The sequence below is a fragment of the Grammomys surdaster genome, unplaced genomic scaffold (assembly GCF_004785775.1).
Source record: "Grammomys surdaster isolate TR1022 unplaced genomic scaffold, NIH_TR_1.0 129, whole genome shotgun sequence".
Lineage (NCBI taxonomy): Eukaryota > Metazoa > Chordata > Mammalia > Rodentia > Muridae > Grammomys > Grammomys surdaster.
The window spans coordinates 18790209-18808416 of NW_021604587.1; the positions used below are offsets into that span (position 1 = coordinate 18790209).

Genomic DNA, 18208 nt, shown 5'->3' on the forward strand with positions numbered 1-18208 from the left:
TTTTTTTTTTTTTTTTTTTTTGTGTGTGTGTGTGTGTGTGTGTGTATTAGAGAGAGAGGAGGAGGAAGAGGAAGAAGAATAAGAAGAGAAGGAAAAGGGAGAAGGAGAAGAAGAATAGATTTAACTAGGAACTATGAAGTCATAGAAAAACAGATAAATAGCTAGTACTTTGAAGAGCAGAGTAGAAGATTCTGTGTAGACTGAGGGGTAAGACTATACCTCAGATGGTTGCCACATGTATTTAGTGTAAAGGGGAAATGGGAACTCATGCGTTTGCACTTGCTGACCCTCTGACCTTTCTTAGGACCTCAGCCTTTAGACTCAGTGTCTGCCCATCCCAGTTTGATTTACTTCCTTTAATGTTTTGTTGTTGAGCTATCATAAAAATGTTACTGTGACATTTTTATTCACAACCGAATGTTTCGAAGGGATTAAGAGATTGAACAAATTAATTCTAATAATGACAAGAAAATTGATCCAGGGTATGGTGAAGGAGAGTGACGACAAGTCTCTCAGAGCTCCCATGAGAATGAGAGGAAAATGTGGTCAGTGCTGTAAGGAACCGAGGGTCCATCTTCAGCTGGCAAATATGCACAGAAGGGTGTCTGGAAGGCTGCCTGGTGGGCTGCCTGATGTCACAGGGCATTGCAGGAGGGCTTGGCAAGAAACAGAGTGGGGGTGGGAGCCACAGGAGGGGAGTATCAGTGGATGGATATGATTAATATGCATTTTATAAATGTTTGAAAGTTTCAAAGAATAAAAAATATTTTGTAAAATATAGCAAGCAAAAATGGCAGTTGGAGTCACACCTCTTTATTTGTTCTGCAGAGTTCATGAGGGTTACTGGGACGTCACTGTACACTCTGCTTTGCTTTATTGATTTTTAGTTTAATTGTTAAATTGCTTACCTCTTACTTCCCTTCCTGGCCTTGTGTGCACAGCAGTCACCTCTGACACCTCAGCTGCTGGAACTAATACCACATCTGCGGAAGAGCTGGCCAAGAAGAAGGACTCTGAGCAACCTTGCCCATCTCTAACAGAAAGGGAGCAGGCTGCAGCAGCACCACGGATACCCCTAGCAGAGTGGAATAACCCTGGTATCAAGTTACAGGTTGCCCCAATCCCTAGGTAAGCAGACCCCAGGAGACTTCTGACCACAGACCTAATTCTAGCTGAGTTCTGTTTCTTCTACATACATCCAGAGAAGCAGTTTAGACACCTCTGCTTCAGGTGTGGTGAAAGGGTAGGTCAGTGATTAGTGTCAGTGCTCTCTTGAGACTGCAAAAGGTCGGTGCTAAAAGGAGATCTGGCATCCAGCCTCCATTGGCAGAGATGCCAAAATCACGGTCTCTGGCACTCAGGAAGGGGCTAAGGTTAAGTAGAGGTTAGAACTGGGCAGCCAAACTGGGGTCTTTCTTGTCTGTGTGTATACTATCCCTTCCTGCCACCCTAAGACTGCATTGAAGCATGGAGCCACACCCTCCTGCATCCAGCGCCTCCTCTCCACCAGCCTGACACCGAGGGGAGCTGGGTAGTGCTATCATCTCCCAAGTTAGTGTGGGAGAGAAGGGGCGGTGACTAGCCCTGGGAGAACATCGAGGGGACAACTGAGTCTGTTACAGTCAGAGACCACAGCTCAGAGCCTTCTGTTCTCTAAGAGGAATATCTCAAGGCAGAACTGCAGTCATTTTAAGACTGTTCCACAGTGTATCAGTGTTGTTTCCAAAAAGTAAGTTTAAAATCTCTCCTGTCTGTTCCTGCTTCTAGAAGGGCTGTACTCAGGAGCACCAGGGCAACAGTCCTTTGCCTCCTCTGCCGGAGAACACAGCTACCCTGACCCCTTAGCCAATCGTTTGCCCCACTGTTGTTGGCTCGTGGATACGTGAAAGCAGTCAGTCAGCCCAAAGTTCACCTCCATTGGCTCCAAATGCACTATTATAAGAGTTTTTCAGCTGACCTGCCTGCTAGTGTCACATAAGCTAATGTGGCCAGTGGTTTTGTGAATTTTAGGTCAGTCGTAGAAAGGTTCCTAACTGCATTGGCAACTTTACAAGAAAGATGCCCAGTTAGTTGTTCCTGTTTAGTGCAGTCAAGCTCAGTGTTAGATCCTGTTTCCTCACAGCCTGTAAATGTTTATAAGATAAACAAATAGCAACTGTAAAGCAGTTGACTTCACATAAAAACCATTTTCACTCTTTGTTCATAACACCGTAATGCTGACACCATCCAGGAGTAGGTGCCACCATCCAGGACTCCCTGAGCATCAGAGAAAAGCCATCGTAGGCTTACACTGAAGTACTGGCTATGCATTATTATGGAGTAAGAAACGAAGAACGAGAACAGGATGTTCCTGTAGCCATGAAGGTTTTGAACTCATCCTTTGGTCTCTTTCAGAATATGTGGGATGCCAGAAGTGCAGGACATGAAGCTTATCACTCCTGTGAGGCGCTCGGCCAGGATCGAGAGAACAGTAGCACGCTACCCAGAAATGCTGCAGGAGCATGATGTAGTCGTGGCTTCTCTTGACGAGCTACTGGGAGTGGACAAAACAGAGTGCTTTGTCTTTCGTGAAAACGAGGCTTTGCCTGTGACGCTGGGCTTTGAAATCCTTGAATCATGATCTTTTGATATTTGGGGTTTTTGTTTTGTTTTTTTAAATTTTAACTGAGGTTTTTTTTTTCAGGGCTTGCAAGACATAAATGCCTTTGTCAAGACAACCTGAAATAAATGTATGCTGAGATACCATGACACAAATGATAGAATCTTGGGTCTCAGAAGTCATGCATTGGGTTTACTCTCAGATTGTATATCCCCATGAGAAAACTTTTGGTTTGTGTGTTTGTTACATACTTTATGATAGTTTTACAGCATACATAAGTTTCAGAATAACAAATTTATTTAATTTATCTTAAGTGGAATAGGAAAAATAAAAGCTCACTTTGCTGACCTGGTATAATCCTATTGTACTTATTCTTTGTACCCACAAGTTGGTGCTGTGGTGTGACTGAGTGGCTTTGAGCATCCACCCTACCCTGGAGGGCAGATTCCTATAATACCAAGATTTGACTTTTGAAACCAGCTCACCAAGCTGGAAAGTCAAACTCATATATTACAGAGAAGTGTATGCTAGCCACATCTTCGCTTAGATCCCAGAAGGTATTTGTGGAGACCGTTGACTTCCACAGTGATCCTAAAGATGAGGGTGATGCTTGTTCTCTCTGGGTGGGTTTCCTCCAGTGAAGCACAATCCAGAATTGAAGTGGCAGCGCAGGTTTTATTTACAATCCTCCTTTTGCATTTGTTATTGAGAAATGCTTCAAGTAAAGACAAATGTGGGGACAGAACTTGCTGCATCTATTCCTTTCTCTGCCAGGGGACTCGTAGCCTGAGGAGGCCATGCGAGCCCCAGAGACTATGGCAGGGGATTTTTTTTCTGCACCTTGGACAAATGCTCTTAGAAGGGAAAAACAGAGTTGTTTTGTAAATATAACATATAAAAAAGTCTAGTTGGCACATTTTTAAATCTTAGTTTTGTTACTGTGATTACTAGTACTAACTAAAATAAAAACCACTGAGTATCTGCTCATCTCTGCTTGTTGTCTCTTTATTATCGAGGTGACAGCTTTAGTAAGACATAAGGGTTTCTATGGGAAAACTCAAGAGATGCCCCAAGAGGAGGCACATTATTACCCTGGGTAAAGGACCAGGCATGATCTCATGAGGAGGTGGGCATTTGCTGAGGGAAGCAGATCCACCTCTCAAGATCAGGTTCATCCCACCAAGATTCATCAAGCTCGCCCGGTCTTCCTGCCAGAGATTGAGCCCTCTGTGAGAAACAGGTGTCCATCCCCACCAGCATGCAGGAATGAGTGCAGCCAGCTCAGACGGTTGCTTAGTGACCACAAGACTTGCAGAAGCATTAAAATCAGTGAGCTAGAGTCTGAAGCCAGGCCCTCCAGCGAGGAAGGAGCTTGCCTCACAGCTCAGATTCCAGCTTCAGTCCTCACAGGCCTGAGGTAGGGCCTGCAGTGCCAGATTCTGGAATGACTCACTTGCCTGGGCCTGAGAATTAGCTTGACTTAGCACTGGCTTCCCTTCTCAGAACCACTGTTTGATGCTGAAGCAGTTTCTCTGTTTGTCACCAGTTCCTTGCAAGATGTCTGGCCATCCCTCCCAGACACTGGCAATACAGTGTGGGTTGAATTGTTAGTATCTGAAAATGTTTAATTTCCTGAGGACTAATTGGAGTGTTTTCAAAGCCTGCAGCAAACCACTTGCTAGATATTTGTTAAAGTTCTCATTATTGAATGGATGTTTCCTGATAGAAGGACAGGGAGAAAGTGGGAAGAAAAGAGGCAGGCCTTAACCACCTGGGAGGTGAGTCTACAGGGAACTGTGACAGAAATGTGGGTCATTGTGTGGGTGCAGCTCGTGGGGTTAAGGGATGACTTTTTAGAGAAAATTAATACAGAGTGACTCTTGAAAGCTAAGCTAAGTGACTCTATCACTGTACAGAATGACTGAGCCAGAAGACAAGGGGGAGATGCACTTACCAGTCCCTGCTGCCAAAGAACTCTGCCAAATCGTCCACATACTAGAAAAGACTGAATGTGTTATTTCTAAGAGTTCCATTTTCTCAGTTGCCTTTTACACCTCCAATCTAAATGGTTTAAGAGGAATGGACTCTGCTGACAGTGTACATGTGACCCACACCTGAACAATGAGAGCCCAGCATTGCCATGGCAAGGGACATAGACTGGAAAAGGGAGTCATGCCTCAGTCAGAATCATGAAATACCCTTCCCATACTCATTTGGAAAGAGGCATACTAATGGAGTTGCTGAAAATGTAAGTTGCAAATCAAAGGTCTAATAAGATTAGGCATCTTATTTACTGTGTAGACAAAACAGAAAACACTTCCAGCACAAAATAAATGAGATCATATTATATCAGTAGCATGAATATGGCTAATGCTATGCATGGAGCTAGACACACACACACACACACACACACACACACACACTGGACAGGGACCTGGTTCAGTGTCTACTCCCCACACATCCACTCACTATATCTCTCACTGTGACACAGAGAGGAAAACAACAGTTAGACAATGTGATGGTTTTGAATAAGAGACCTGGGCTAGAGCGATGGCTCAGGGGTTAAGAGTACTGACTGCTTTTCCAGAGGTCCCAGCTTCAATTCCCTCTTCTGGCCTCTGTGGGCACATACACGAAGGTAAATCAACCATAAACATAAAAATAAAAATAAATCTTCAAAAAAATAACAAAATAAACTATAGGCTCATATATTTGAATGCTTGTTCTATAGTTGATGGAACTGTTTGGGAAGGATTAAGAGGTGTGGTCTTGTTGGAAGAAGTGTGTCCCGGAGGGTGGACTTTGAGGTTTCAAAAGCCCATGCCATTCTCAGTTCATCTGTCCCTCTGACTCCCGCCTGTGGATTATATGTGAGCTCTCAGCTACTGCTTCCAGTGTGGTGGCTGCCTGATGGTTCCTATGACCCCTCACCTTGATGGTCATGGACATGTCCACTGAAACAGTAACCTTTTAGAAAATGATGTCTTCTATAAGTTGCCTTGGTTGTGGTGTTTTTGTCCCAGCAATAGAAAAATAAGACAGAGACAGTAAGTGATGAAGTAGAATCTACCTTCGAGCCATCTGGTTCCAGGCCCAGAACTTTTGACACCTAGCTGTCACAGAGGAGGGAGAGAGTGATGGTCAGGAAATAGCAAACCTGAGAAAGTCTGAGCTGTTCCTAGTTTAGCAAGTGAGAGCCACCCGGACTTAGAGGACGAGTCAGTGTGAACACACTTGTCACATAAATATAAGAACCTGCTGACAAGTCAGTGTGAACACACTTGTCGCATAAATATAAGAACCTGCTTTCAGATTCCCAACACCTACAAAAAAGAAACCTGAGCTTAGTCATAAGTGCACCTGTAACCCCAGAGTTGTGTGAAGCAGAGACAGCAGGATCTCTGGGACTTGCTGGTGGCCACAGAGACTGTCAAGAAGGCAGAGAGTGATAGTGATGGGCACCCAATGTTCTCTGGCCCTCACATGTCTACACATATCACACACAGATGCATGTACATACACACAAAGACACACACACCAAAAGTGGGTGGGGTAGAAAGAGTCACTGATGGAGGAAGTGCTGTCATTTAATCTGTGGGACCATTCACTTTTCAAGCTGCTGGAGATGTGGGGCCACAATTAAAGTGCTGGCTCAGTTGCTGGAACTCAGCGCTCACATCAGCAGGCCCAGTGAGAATGTGTGTTACTAAGATGGTTCCAGGCATGGTCTACGTCCATCCTGGAGCTCTACCACCTGTCTGGGAGCCTGATGGAGGTGGCCAAAGTCAGGTCCCAACCAGCTCTAGCCATGGGAAGGAGGAAGAGAATGCCACATGTCCCAACTCATCCTCAAAGAAAGCTTGGCAATGTCTGTCAATCTGTGAACTTAAAGTGTTTGTATGTGTGGGAGAGGTGACTGCCAGTATCTGCCACATATCCCTGGGAGTGATGTCATGCATCTCCAAAGTACAGATAAATGAGGTACGTCAGGTTTAAAACTAAAGCCTGCAGCATATAGCCTCAAGTCGAGGTCTCTGTCCCACCTATCCTGCCCCAGACAATTTCCTAAGGACAAATTCCTAAATCGAAACTTCATAGCCTGTTCCCAACTCCTCTCCCTTACTCCATATCTTTTGCTCCACTTCTTCTCCTGCAGTTCTCCAAGGCAACCCAGAGAAACAACTCCTCATTCAGTAAAATACTCAGGATGCTGCAGGCACTGCAGATAAGGATGGTGGGCCAAAATGGCCTGACCCCAAGGATCTGGGGAGCTAGTGGTGGACTTGTAATCAGAGTCACAAATATGTTTAAGGTCCCACAAGAGCCATCTGTGGTCAGGAGCTGAGAACACAGAAGTCCAGCCAGGGTAGCAGGATGCCTTGAAGCCTTAAGTAGGAACAGGAATAACTGGAGAGTCAGGGGGATGCTTTAGGAAAGCCTGGGTAGTGTATAAAGGCCCTTCAGCACCTCTCCTCTCTTTTCCTCCTCTTCTTTCTGTTCCTCTCCTCTTCCCTTTCTCCTCCCTCCCTGAGCACCTCAGGTGTTTTGATGGTTTATACTTTTGTCCTCTGCCCAAGAAGGAAATTCTGTGAGGTTTGTAATATTGGTTTTATAGTGCATTCCAGGACCTTTCCAGAAAAGTGTAGGTCTTAAGGGATAAGCAATGGAACTGAAGAAATATCTCTAGCCCCTCAGGAATGAATTAGTGTCCAAAGACACAAAGCCATTGGTATCTGACCTATGCCTGAATAGTGTGACCCTGTAGAATCTGGAGCCCAGAAGCACTCTGAGGAGAGGCCTTAACAGTGGCAAACCTGGGTGTTTCTGGAATACACAGGAAGTGGGAAAAGGGAACTGCCTGAGTACTTGGCCTATGCTCTCATCCACCCTGGTTCTAAATGCTCATACTTGCCAAGAGTGAACCTGGGGAGCTGCATTGTCAGGCCTGTCCCTTCAAAGGTCCACTTTGTTACCTCCAATAGGCAGGGTCAGTCTGAGCCACCACATAATAACAGTCATCTCTACTAAGACACTGAACAGTGGGAGAGAATTAAAGTCAGGACTCAGAACTCCAAGGCTCCAGGGCTGCGTGCGAGGCTCCTAGCAAAATAATCCAGTTATCAGATGAGTTTTGGTGTGTTTTGCCGCATGTCTGAATCATCTGTCACAGGGACTCAGGAAGACAGGACAGCTAATGAGAAGTCCAATCTAACAATCAAGTTTAGCAAGACAATCCAGCCCAGTTGGCTTTAGAAATTTTGAAACATAGTCAAAGTTCACAGAAATACTATTTTTAAAAGACACATTTAGAAATAGAATTATATGTGGACATGAAGGTACCTTGGAAGGGCTGGTTAGAAGATTTCCATTCCTACTTGTTGCACACATTTTCAGAAGGTTCAATGGCCACCAAGGATGCGGTCCAAAGTAACAGCTATACCACCCCTGAAAGAATTCTCCAGCTCCAAATCAGTTCATTGAGTTTTCAATGTGGCCAGATGTGGAGGTACATGCCTTTAATCTCAATACTCTAGAAGGCAAAGGCAGACCAATCTCCATGAGTTCGAGGCCAGGCTGGTCTACAAAGCAAGTACAAGACACCCAGGGATGCATAAAGAATCCCTGAAAAAAAAAAAGAAAGAAGGAAAGAAAGAAAGGAAGGAAGGAAGGAAGGAAGGAAGGAAGAAAGAAAGGAAGCAACAAGAAGTTTTCAATGCTTTTCTTTTTCCATACATTTTTAGTTATCTGAAAACGTCTCAAGAAGGTGATGGACCATGTCTAGGACCATGTCTAGCCAGCACATGTCTAGGACTATGTCAGTTGCAAAAAGCACAGGTTCAAGATTAGGACTGCTCTGGTGTTTTCGAGCAGGGCTACTTTACAGTTTCCTCCTGTTCCACACCACCTCCAAGCAGGAGACGCTCGGCACACAGTATACACACACTCCATCTGCTCACACCCAGCAGAAGAGGACCTGACAGGACATTATAGCAAGTAAGCCCCACAAATGTCAGGGTGGAAATTAAGTCCCTCATGACAGCAGGAGTCTCAGCTGTTGTCAAAGGATCACCTCCTCCTTGACGCCTGGCATCTAAAGACTCCCACTCAGGAGAGTGCATGCTCCACCCTCTCCTGCAGAGCACAGTGGATGGGTTTGGATGATGGACCAACAACTATCTGTAAAGGGTGATTAAAGGACACCAACGGTTAACTGTTGAGCAGATCCTATGGCCCCTGACTAACCTGAATTGGAATTTTTAAACAATATCATTATCTCCATAATTTAAAAAAAATCAATATAATTCTCTAATCAAAATCAAACAGGGAAATTTAAAATGAAAGCAATTTATAGTTATATATATTGCTACATAAATATGGATTACTGCACTTGGAAACAAGAAGTCTTTGTGAATTTCCCAATGCCTCTGTGTGGGTCATTACTGCTCTCGACCATAGTAGCCACTGGCCCATTCTGACTCCACAAGCAACTCATGAGGCATCTGTTGGAATGAACATGGATGTAGATGAACCCCCAAGGCTTTTGAGGTATGCAATCTCACACCCGCAGTGCTTGGTTCCTGGCCGCACATGCTGCAGAAGGAGCCCACAGAGGACAAAGAGCAAGGGAAGTTCTGGCAGCTTCATTTCTTCAAAATCCCCAGGCCAAGAAGTCAAATTTCTTTCATCGTTCCCCTTGTCACTTAGACCTGTCTTTCCTTCCCTTGCTTATGGAATGACACCTAACAAATGTCCCTGGGCTTCTCAGCCTTGCCAAGAGCTCTCTACCACTGCCCATCAAAGAAAGAGGGTATAGCGTGGGCAACACGGCATATGCTTGCAGCCCCCAATAATCCCCTCTTGGACATCGAGGGCACTGCAGAATGGCAGGAAAAGCAGACACCAAGAAAACCCCCAAACCTACTTCCAAGTCCAGATCCTAAACCTAAGTTTCTATCTTACAGGATAAAATAAGGGGGTTCATCGAGTGGACCAACAAGCTCCAGGAAGCCTCCTCTGGACTGCCCCCATGGACCCTTCCCTGTGTGGTCACAACCATCTTACTTTCCTAAGCTCAACCCAGGGGTGTCCTAGGGTCTCCCAGAGGAAAATCAGCCGCAGCCTTTTGTGGATCGTCTCCTGTTTAGTCCCCAGAAGTCACTGGATGCTTGCTAAGGGAAGGGCTGTGCTCCAACCCTTACTACAGGCATTGTCTCCGGAGAGCAGGATCTCACCCTAAAGCAGGGGGTCAAGTTGGACATGAGGAAGAATGCTCATCTCTATCCAATCCCAACTCCTTGTTTTGGTTCTTGTGTTTGTTTTTAAGAGTTGTGAGCAAGCATCTGAAAGATTTTGACCCCATGGTGTCTAGAAGTTGATTAATGGGCCTAAGGACCTCGCAAAGTCCTGCGGGGGTAGGGAGACCGAATCCTACTTGAGTGAAGAGTCAGAGCTGCTCAGCGAGATGCAGCAGAGACTCACCAGCTCAGGGACTGCCTGAAATAGCAACCTGAGTGCAAGGGGAAGATGTGGAGGCAGGTGGTGGCTTGGAGGTCTGCATAGTGCATGAGCTGGCTGGAGAAGAGGGTCTGGAGAAGCCATGGTGGAAGGCTGCCCCTGATGATGTAGCACAGGTTCAGCTCCCGGGCTACCCACTGGCCAGAGGGAAACATGATGGATATAGATCCCAGCCCAGTGCATGAGGAGCTGAAAGCCAGAGAGGGAAGGATGGAGGGGGCACACCTGTGTGCACCTGTGTGAAAGGACAGGCCCGAGTCTGTGCACAGTGTGCTTAAGGGAGGCACAGAGTAAGCATGACCCCCAAAAGGGTTCAGTGGGGTCACTAGGGAATTCTGATCCAAAACAGACCCTTCTGTACCATCTGCGCCACTGAGCGTGCCTCCCTGAGGGTGACCCCCTGACAGGAACAAGCCAGTCCAGTCCTGCCCTCTGGGAACTGAGGCTCAGATCCACCTGCAGGGAAGAAGCTGCCTCTTTTAAAACCACAGGCTGCATACAGTATTTTGGGTATTTGGGGTTGGTTGACTTGTTGGTTGATTGGTTGTTTTGTTTCTTTGGGTTTGTTTTTGTTGTTGTTGTTGTTTGTTTTGTTGTTGTTGTTGTTGTTTTGAGATAGGATCTCGATTATGTAGCTCAGGCTAGCTTCGAACTTGCAGTTCTCCTGCCTCGGCACACTGTGATAGGATCAGTGCTTGTTCTATAGTTTTTCTTTTCAGTGCTGGGCTAGCACCCAGGACCTCATACAAGCTAGATGAACACCATGTATGGAGTTTTAGAGACAGTATACCTCTCCACTTTGCACGGGCTCTGCTCCTGCCTTTCCCTGGTGTAACCTGCCTGGCTCAAAAGAATGATCAGCCATGGCTGAACACAGCAGAGGACTAGGCAAGGCCCACAGGCCCAGCCCTACTGTCACTACCCTGGACCCCTCCCAATCCTGTTTTCAGACTATAGAGAGCTGGTTCGAACCAGTTCCTGCCAGCCTACCTGACCAGACCAAGGGACCACTCAGATGGCTACATTCTAGTCGCCTAAAGCTTTATAAGTCTCTGGCAAGATCCAGCTGAGCCTAAGATTGCCATATTTTTCTGTAATTCATGGTCTGAATGGTCTGTGGAAATCTCCCAGGATCACTGTTCAGTATACCACAGGGGAATATGTTCTTTTCTTTTTTCCCAAGACCCATCATGTCACTGACCCAGAATCCTCGGGTTCCTTTTCCAATGACCCCAGACATACATCACAGCTATCTAGTCAGCTGCATGAGCCCCAGTCCAGCAGTCAAGCATGTCTGGAGAGTGTTCATGGTGAGGACTGAGGAGCCAGAGAGAGGCAAGTCCCAGAAACAGGATTGATTGCAACCTTTCCACTAGAGCATGCTACTGTCATTTAGAAGAGTAGCCGGCAGAGGGCGCTGTAGGACAAGGTCGGGAGGCACTTAGGCAAAGCTGAAGAAAATCAAATGATTGGGGATAAGTGGAGACAAAATTAGATCTAGACAGGCTAGGGAAGGCTCGCTCATCTCCTCTCTGGTTTACTCCTCCTCACTCGTCAGGTAGCACTTAACATCTCTTTCTTAGTGGAGCTGATGGCTTGTAGTCCATAACGGCTCCAAAGCTCCTGCTTCAAAAATAGCAACATGATCCTGGAGAGGAGAGAGTATAACCTTCCTCAGACCCATATGGGAAGGGGACGTAGTACATTAGGGGATACACTGCATGAGGAGTGGGAGCCAGAGGGGGGGACGCTAGGGAGGGGCACACCTATGGGCTGTGTGTGCACCTGCGTGAGAAGACAGGCCCCTGAGTCTGTGCCCAGTGGGTTAGGAGGAAAGGCTTTAGGGAACCATAAAGTGAGCGTGAGTGAGCCCCACGAGGCTTCAGTGGGGTCTCTAGGGAAGTCTGATCCAAAATACACCCTCTTGCTTTCTGTGTGCTAGGACCCCAGCCCTCATCCCTCCCTCATCTTGACCACCCTCGGGAAAGTTCGAGTTCTTGTACAGATCTGCCAGGTGTGTTTGTGGCCTCTCCAGATGTTTTGACTACTCTGAAGAACAGTGTCAGGAGACAGCAATGGTGAGTAACACTGGGTTACCCACTGTCTCTGATTGTTTTTGTTGTTGGTCAGTCCCCAACCAGAGGACTCTGAACCCCAGCCACAACATGCATCCATCACCCCCTTAGGTCAGATAAGACCAAACCCAGAGCAAAGAGGATGCACATGGGCTGTGTGTGACAAAGGCAGCCAGTGAGTCAGGTGGCCAGCCTTCCAAAAGTCACGAGTCAATGACTCAGACTCAACAGAGCTAACGGCACACCTGAACTTGTTTGAGCTCAAAGCAAGCAAGCCCTGCTCTCTCATGGATGAAAAAGTGTGCCTTTCACACACTAAATCCTCAGGGCAGGTGGGGAGGGTGGGAGAAAAAACCCACTGTGGGAATCATTTGGGACCTCAAGTCAGAAAATGAGGACCTTAATCCCAGCTTGATCCCTATTACCTGTGTGGTTTTGGACAAACTTCTTAACTTTTCTGGGTCTCTGCTTCCTTGTGTAGAAAAATAGATCTCCATACGTCACATAGTGGTTGAGATTCCCTTCCAGAAGACAGAAACATGGCAGCCCTCCTGGCTCATCCTTCTCTTTCACCCAGATGTTCAGCTCCCAGGACAGTTCAGGAACTCCCAGGCAAGTAAATACTCCAGCCCTGCCACTTCCTAAATTTGGTAATGTCCCCAAATATGAGGTACTTAGGATAAAGAATGCCTGTCATCTACACACACACACACACACACACACACACACACACACACTGAGACACTCACATACTGTGTCTAATGGGTCTGCCTCAGCAAAGAAAGACGAATGCTTGCTCACCATTCTGCCCTGGGCTAGATAGAAGTCACGAGGTGTTGATGCATAGGCGGTAGCTGAAGCTGGTACCTCCAGATTTAGACAGCACAGGACTGGTGGGGACCTGTGTAGGTACCCACATGGAGCTTTCTGGAGTCCTGGAGGGGCTGAGGGTGCCCTGAGCCAAGAGAACCATGCCATCCCTGGTCAGAGAGGGTGAGGAGCTATGTGTGGTAGGACTAGTATGACAATGATGGAGGAAGGATGTCACTAGGCCCTAAAGTAGTCTTCTGGATCCCTGTCTCCAGGGACAGGCAACTAGTAGAGCCAGCAACAGCCATAGGTAAGGTAAAATCTAAAGTTAGGAAGCCTCCCATCCATGAAACACAAGATGTCAACAATTGTCATTACTATGTGTATGTGGACCTGCCTTAGGACTGTCTCTTCTGAAAGGAAGAAAGAAAGAAAGAAAGAAAGAAAGAAAGAAAGAAAGAAAGAAAGAAAGAAAGAAAGAAAAGAAAGAAATGAAAAAGGGGAAAGAAAGAAAGAAATGGAAAAGGGGAAGGAAAGAAAGAAAGAAAGAAAGAGAGAGAGAGAGAGAGAGAGAGAGAGAGAGAGAGAGAGGAAAAGAAAGAAACAAAGAAAGTGGGGCTTTTGTGTATTTACCACAACCAGGACAAAGTAGGATCCCCAGATTATGGGCCTCCACCTGTGGGGCAGGGTGCAGAAACAGGGAAGTATATACGAACATACACAGTCACGGAAGTGAGCTGGCTGCCGCCTGCCCACCTAATGAGTCTAATGAGACATCCCTGGGCCCAGGAACCAGGAGGTCTCTATCCACAGAACCCCCAACCAGGCCAGACAGTAACTAACCAATGGTAGTTGGGGGAGGCAGAGGAGTTCCTTCATGTGACCTCTCAGGCGAGCTTCCAGGGCTACTCCCAGTGAAGAGCCCCAAGGACATGGAATCAAATCCCGCTCACCACCCAGTCAGCAATATTGATCATGCCCATAGCTCAAGGTGTGTCCTTGAATCTCCTGGACCTGCTTACCATCCCCAACTCCCCCCCCCAAATATATTACTTAACAGGCCTTTGAGGAGGGTGTAAGCGGCCCCACCTACCCACTTAGAGACTCCAGAGAGGCCTACCCTTTGGAAATGGTGATTCATATACCTCTCCCTCAGACAAAGCTTGGACTAGGAGAAGCTGGCTCTCTTGCTCTTTCCACATACATACCCCTCTACCCCAACTCCTCAAACCCGAGAGACAGCAAACAAGTACGTTACGATGGCCTGGTAGGGGCAGGGCCAGGATCAAGGGTCATAGCTAGGCTAGGCCAGAGGGCATCCACCCTCTCTCTGCCTTCACTATGTCATTCCCTATTCTGGGCCCTCAGGCACAAGATGGTAGGAAAATTGGGGTTGAAAGGCCAAGAAATTAGAACCCAAGATGCTGGGTGATGAGGGTAAGAAGACCTTTGTTCCCCGCCTCCAAGTGTCTCAGTGTCCCCTGGGGCCATAAAGAAAACCAGGGCCCCTCCTTTCTGTGCACCAACTCATGTCACACAGTTGTAGTTTGTTGGTGGCAGAAAGCACTTTCCCAACGACATTCATCTTACCCAGCAAGATGGGGATGCATGCCTGGGGCAAAGCACTGATTTCCCAACCTCCTGGCTCTGGGCCTCCCAGGGATCTGCTGACTTGCATTTCATGGCTTTCAAGTCCTGGGTGTCACTTACAATGTAGGTTCCATAGTAGAAAGCCAGAGGGCTGTGTAAGCCTTGAGGGAGATGAACAGGGAGGGAAAACGGGGGTGAGCCAATCAGAGTCTGTGATCTATGGCCACTCCCGTCCTTCACATGTGTCTCAAGTCCTTCAAAGTATTTTCTTTAAGTATTTACATTCCCCTGCACACATACACATGCATGCATACCCACATGCCTGCATGTCCATGTCCGAGGCATGGGTGTTTGGTGTTGGCCAAGAAAGCATGGACCAAAGTCCTCAGCAGAGAATGGGGTAAGGTCTATGGAAACTGGAGGTCTTTGGTTTGCTCAGGAGCACCGAGAATAGACAGATCAGGGGTCCTGCGATTCCAGCCACTCGCTGACAGGTGGACATGGCATCAGTCGAATCCTGGAAAAGGCTTCAAAGGGCACAGAGAGGTTCCCATGGTGATGGCCAGTGTCACACTGAAACAAAGACAGACAGAATCAACGGATGAGGGGGGTGCAAGTGTCCACGAGCCCTGAGGTGCTGAGAGCCCGATAGCCTGGAGCGGATTGAAACGAGACACAGAATGGGACTCTGGTGTGGCTTTAAAGCTGATGGTCTTCAGACGTTCTAGCTTTCTAACTACACTCAATGTGATGATAACTTCTAAAAAGTCCTAAAATCTTTCTTGCTCATTCTGAGTGCTAAAAGCTGCTGGCTTAAGCAAGTAACACCTGTAGGCTAACAGCAGGGGATTAGGTAACATAGCCTTTGTTCTTTCTCAACAGGAACTGTGTGGCTCTAACTTTCAGCCTGCTGGTTGAAGTCACTGGAAGAAAAAGGAACACTTTGAAAAGTGAATTTAGCGTTTATTTCTAAGTTGTAAAACGTTTCCTACGGAAGCTCTCTAAGAAATGAGGGAAGCTTAGGATCTGATGACCCTCAGCGGGACAAAGGGCGTTCGAGCTTCTCTCTCTGTCCTCAGCACCGGTATATCTTTCAGAACACATGATCACAGGTTTAAAAAGTTCATCACAAGTTCACACATATTCAAATCATAAATTGAATAAGAAGTTTACCACAGTGAATGTTTACATGTATATCCACTAGGAGTAATTATCTGGCTAAATATTTACCACCTGTCACAGCTCCACAGGTTCATGGAGAGTTAAAAAACATGACTAAGTTATTAGTGAAGCTTTTTTTTTTTTTTTTTGGTTGGTTGGTTGGTTGGTTGGTTGGTGTGTTGGTGTTTTTGTTGTTGTTGTGTTTTGGTTTTTCAAGACAGGGTTTCTCTTTATAGCCCTGGCTGTCCTGGAACTCACTCTGTAGACCAGGCTGGCCTTGAACTCAGAAATCTGCCTACCTCTGCCCCCCAAGTGCTATGATTAAAGGCGTGCGCCACCACTGCCCTGTTGTGAAGTTTTATAGAGATAAACCCAGCCAATATTTTATCTTCTGTCCTAGCACCTATAATAAATCCTCAGTTCCCTTTTTATGACCTTTGGTTAATGGTTTTACAACCTCTTGGAATGTGCTCTGAGTAGTAGATGCCTCCTTACTATCAGAAGTGACGCTAAAGACTGGCAGAGTTCTCACTGCAGTGCTGATTATCAGAAAGGACCTAATACCAGTCTCACTATCAAAGAACTTCATAAATACTGATATAATTTTAGGAATTTTTATAGGATCTTCATTAAGAATTAAGAAATCATCTATTTGTCTATATAGCATCACTACAAGACAGTACATCTTCATTGTTCTGCAGAGATCTGCTCCAAAGTGTGGGCTAATACCTAGTGATTGTCATATATGTTTAATAATAATAATAGGAAAAGCATACTAATAGCAGGAATCTTTCCTAAAATGATTTTCGCTGGATCTTGCCTATTAGAGAAAGTCTGTCATGGATTATTTATTAATCCAAGGCAGACTCATCTCAGAAAGATCACCTGCTAGTCATTAGCTTGTTGACTCCAGACACTGAGAGCTATACCATGTGACCTCTCTATACAATGTGACCCCTCTAGCCTCACTGGAGGCAGCCTGGGCTTATGACCAAGACATCTGGGTAAGAAATTCACCTTGTGCTGAGAGCCGCCCTTGGAGTCAGCAAAGTTACAGGTTATCCTGCAGTGGAGGCCTTTCTCCTGAGTTCCTGGAGCCCCTCCAGCTCTGGATGAGTGAGGCAGGACACATTTGTTGTTATGGGAACAGCTGGAGTCCCCCAGACAGGCATAGAGGTCTCTGGGAGGGAGAATCTGGACAGTCAGCAGTCTACCAGGCCAGAGCCAGCCCCTTGAGGACTGACTCTCTGTTCCCAACTGGCCATCACCTGGCAGGGGGAAGGGATAGTTGAGCATATGGAAGCAAGAAAAGTTGACCCTCTGAATCAACTTGCTGGGGTAGAAGTTCCGTATCTCTGCCCTGCACGGAAGTGGAAGGAGCATGCACACACACACACACACACACACACACACACACACACACCACTCTGAGCCTCCCAGAGTCCTGTAGACCTTGGCCGTTCTTTCCCACCACTATCCCTCTGTCCTGTCCGGCTAGCATTTGTTTTGTGCTGTCTATACAGATAGCCAGAGCCACTCTCCTCTCATAGTCCCTCTTTCCTCCAGCTGCCTCCCCTTTGTCTCACCTTCTACCTCTGCCTCTTGAGCCTTTACTCCAAAAGGAAGATGAAGCCATGGATATCCGGCGCCATGTTTCCATGAGAGCAGACATTCAGTGGGTTCCCAGAGAGCGAGTCAAACACCAGCCCTCTGGGGAAAGAGTCTGTGAGCTGTTGAGGAGGGTTCCAGAGTAGCCATAACCTTCCACTCAGTAGAGCTCCTGCACCTGACAGGGAAGACAGGGTTACAGTCAGGATCTCGCCAGCCATTCCAGCATCGACTTGAACAAGAGTCTCGAAGGCTTCGGACTTGGATGCCTCAGAAGGGCCAAGCAGACCCAGGCTGGCAAGTGCCTGGTTGCCTTTCACTTGATCCTCCCCATTCCCAAATCCCTCCACATCCATCCTGTCCTCTCTGTCCCATCCTCAACCCCCAAATCCATCATTCAAGACCCTGCTGACAGGGACCCAGTAGCGGGGCAGAATGCCCTTGTAACTGCAAAAATGATAGAGAGTAAGGCCTCAGCCCTGGGCTCAGGGTTTCTCCACGTGTATGCTAGGATGAGTGATTTCACATGTCTCAGTCTGCAGAGTAGGTGGCTATGTCTGAGTATGTACGTAGGTGTGGAGAATGGGAGTGTGTGCCTACGCATGCAAGAGTGAGAATTGGCATGTGTGACAAATACATGCATGCAAAGGTTCAGAATGGATGCATGTGTAGGAGTATACATGTGTGTCAAATGGGTATGTCTGAGAACACATTAGTGGGCGCTAATGTCTGAGTATGCATCATGAGAGTGGACAGATTGGGTATGTATGTCTAACTATATATGTCAGGGTGCAGAAGGGGCACACGTGTCTGAGCCTACAAGTGTGCAGTATTGGTTTACACATCTGTG

At 46.8% G+C, this 18208-nt stretch overlaps 1 protein-coding gene across 2 annotated transcripts in view; it reads left to right on the forward strand.

Annotated features, from left to right (window-relative positions):
- Positions 1–2956, forward strand: part of Ckap2l (cytoskeleton associated protein 2 like) — a 26241-nt gene extending 23285 nt beyond the window's left edge. Inside the window, exons 8-9 of one of the 2 annotated variants that reach the window (XM_028755924.1) lie at positions 942–1128; positions 2395–2956. In XM_028755924.1, coding sequence (XP_028611757.1) covers positions 942–1128; positions 2395–2620 — 413 coding nt within the window. In that variant the 3' untranslated portion in view covers positions 2621–2956. The remainder of the gene's footprint in view (positions 1–941; positions 1129–2394) is intronic. The other variant, XM_028755927.1, reaches the window with a different exon arrangement.
- The last annotated feature ends 15252 nt before the right edge of the window (positions 2957–18208 follow it).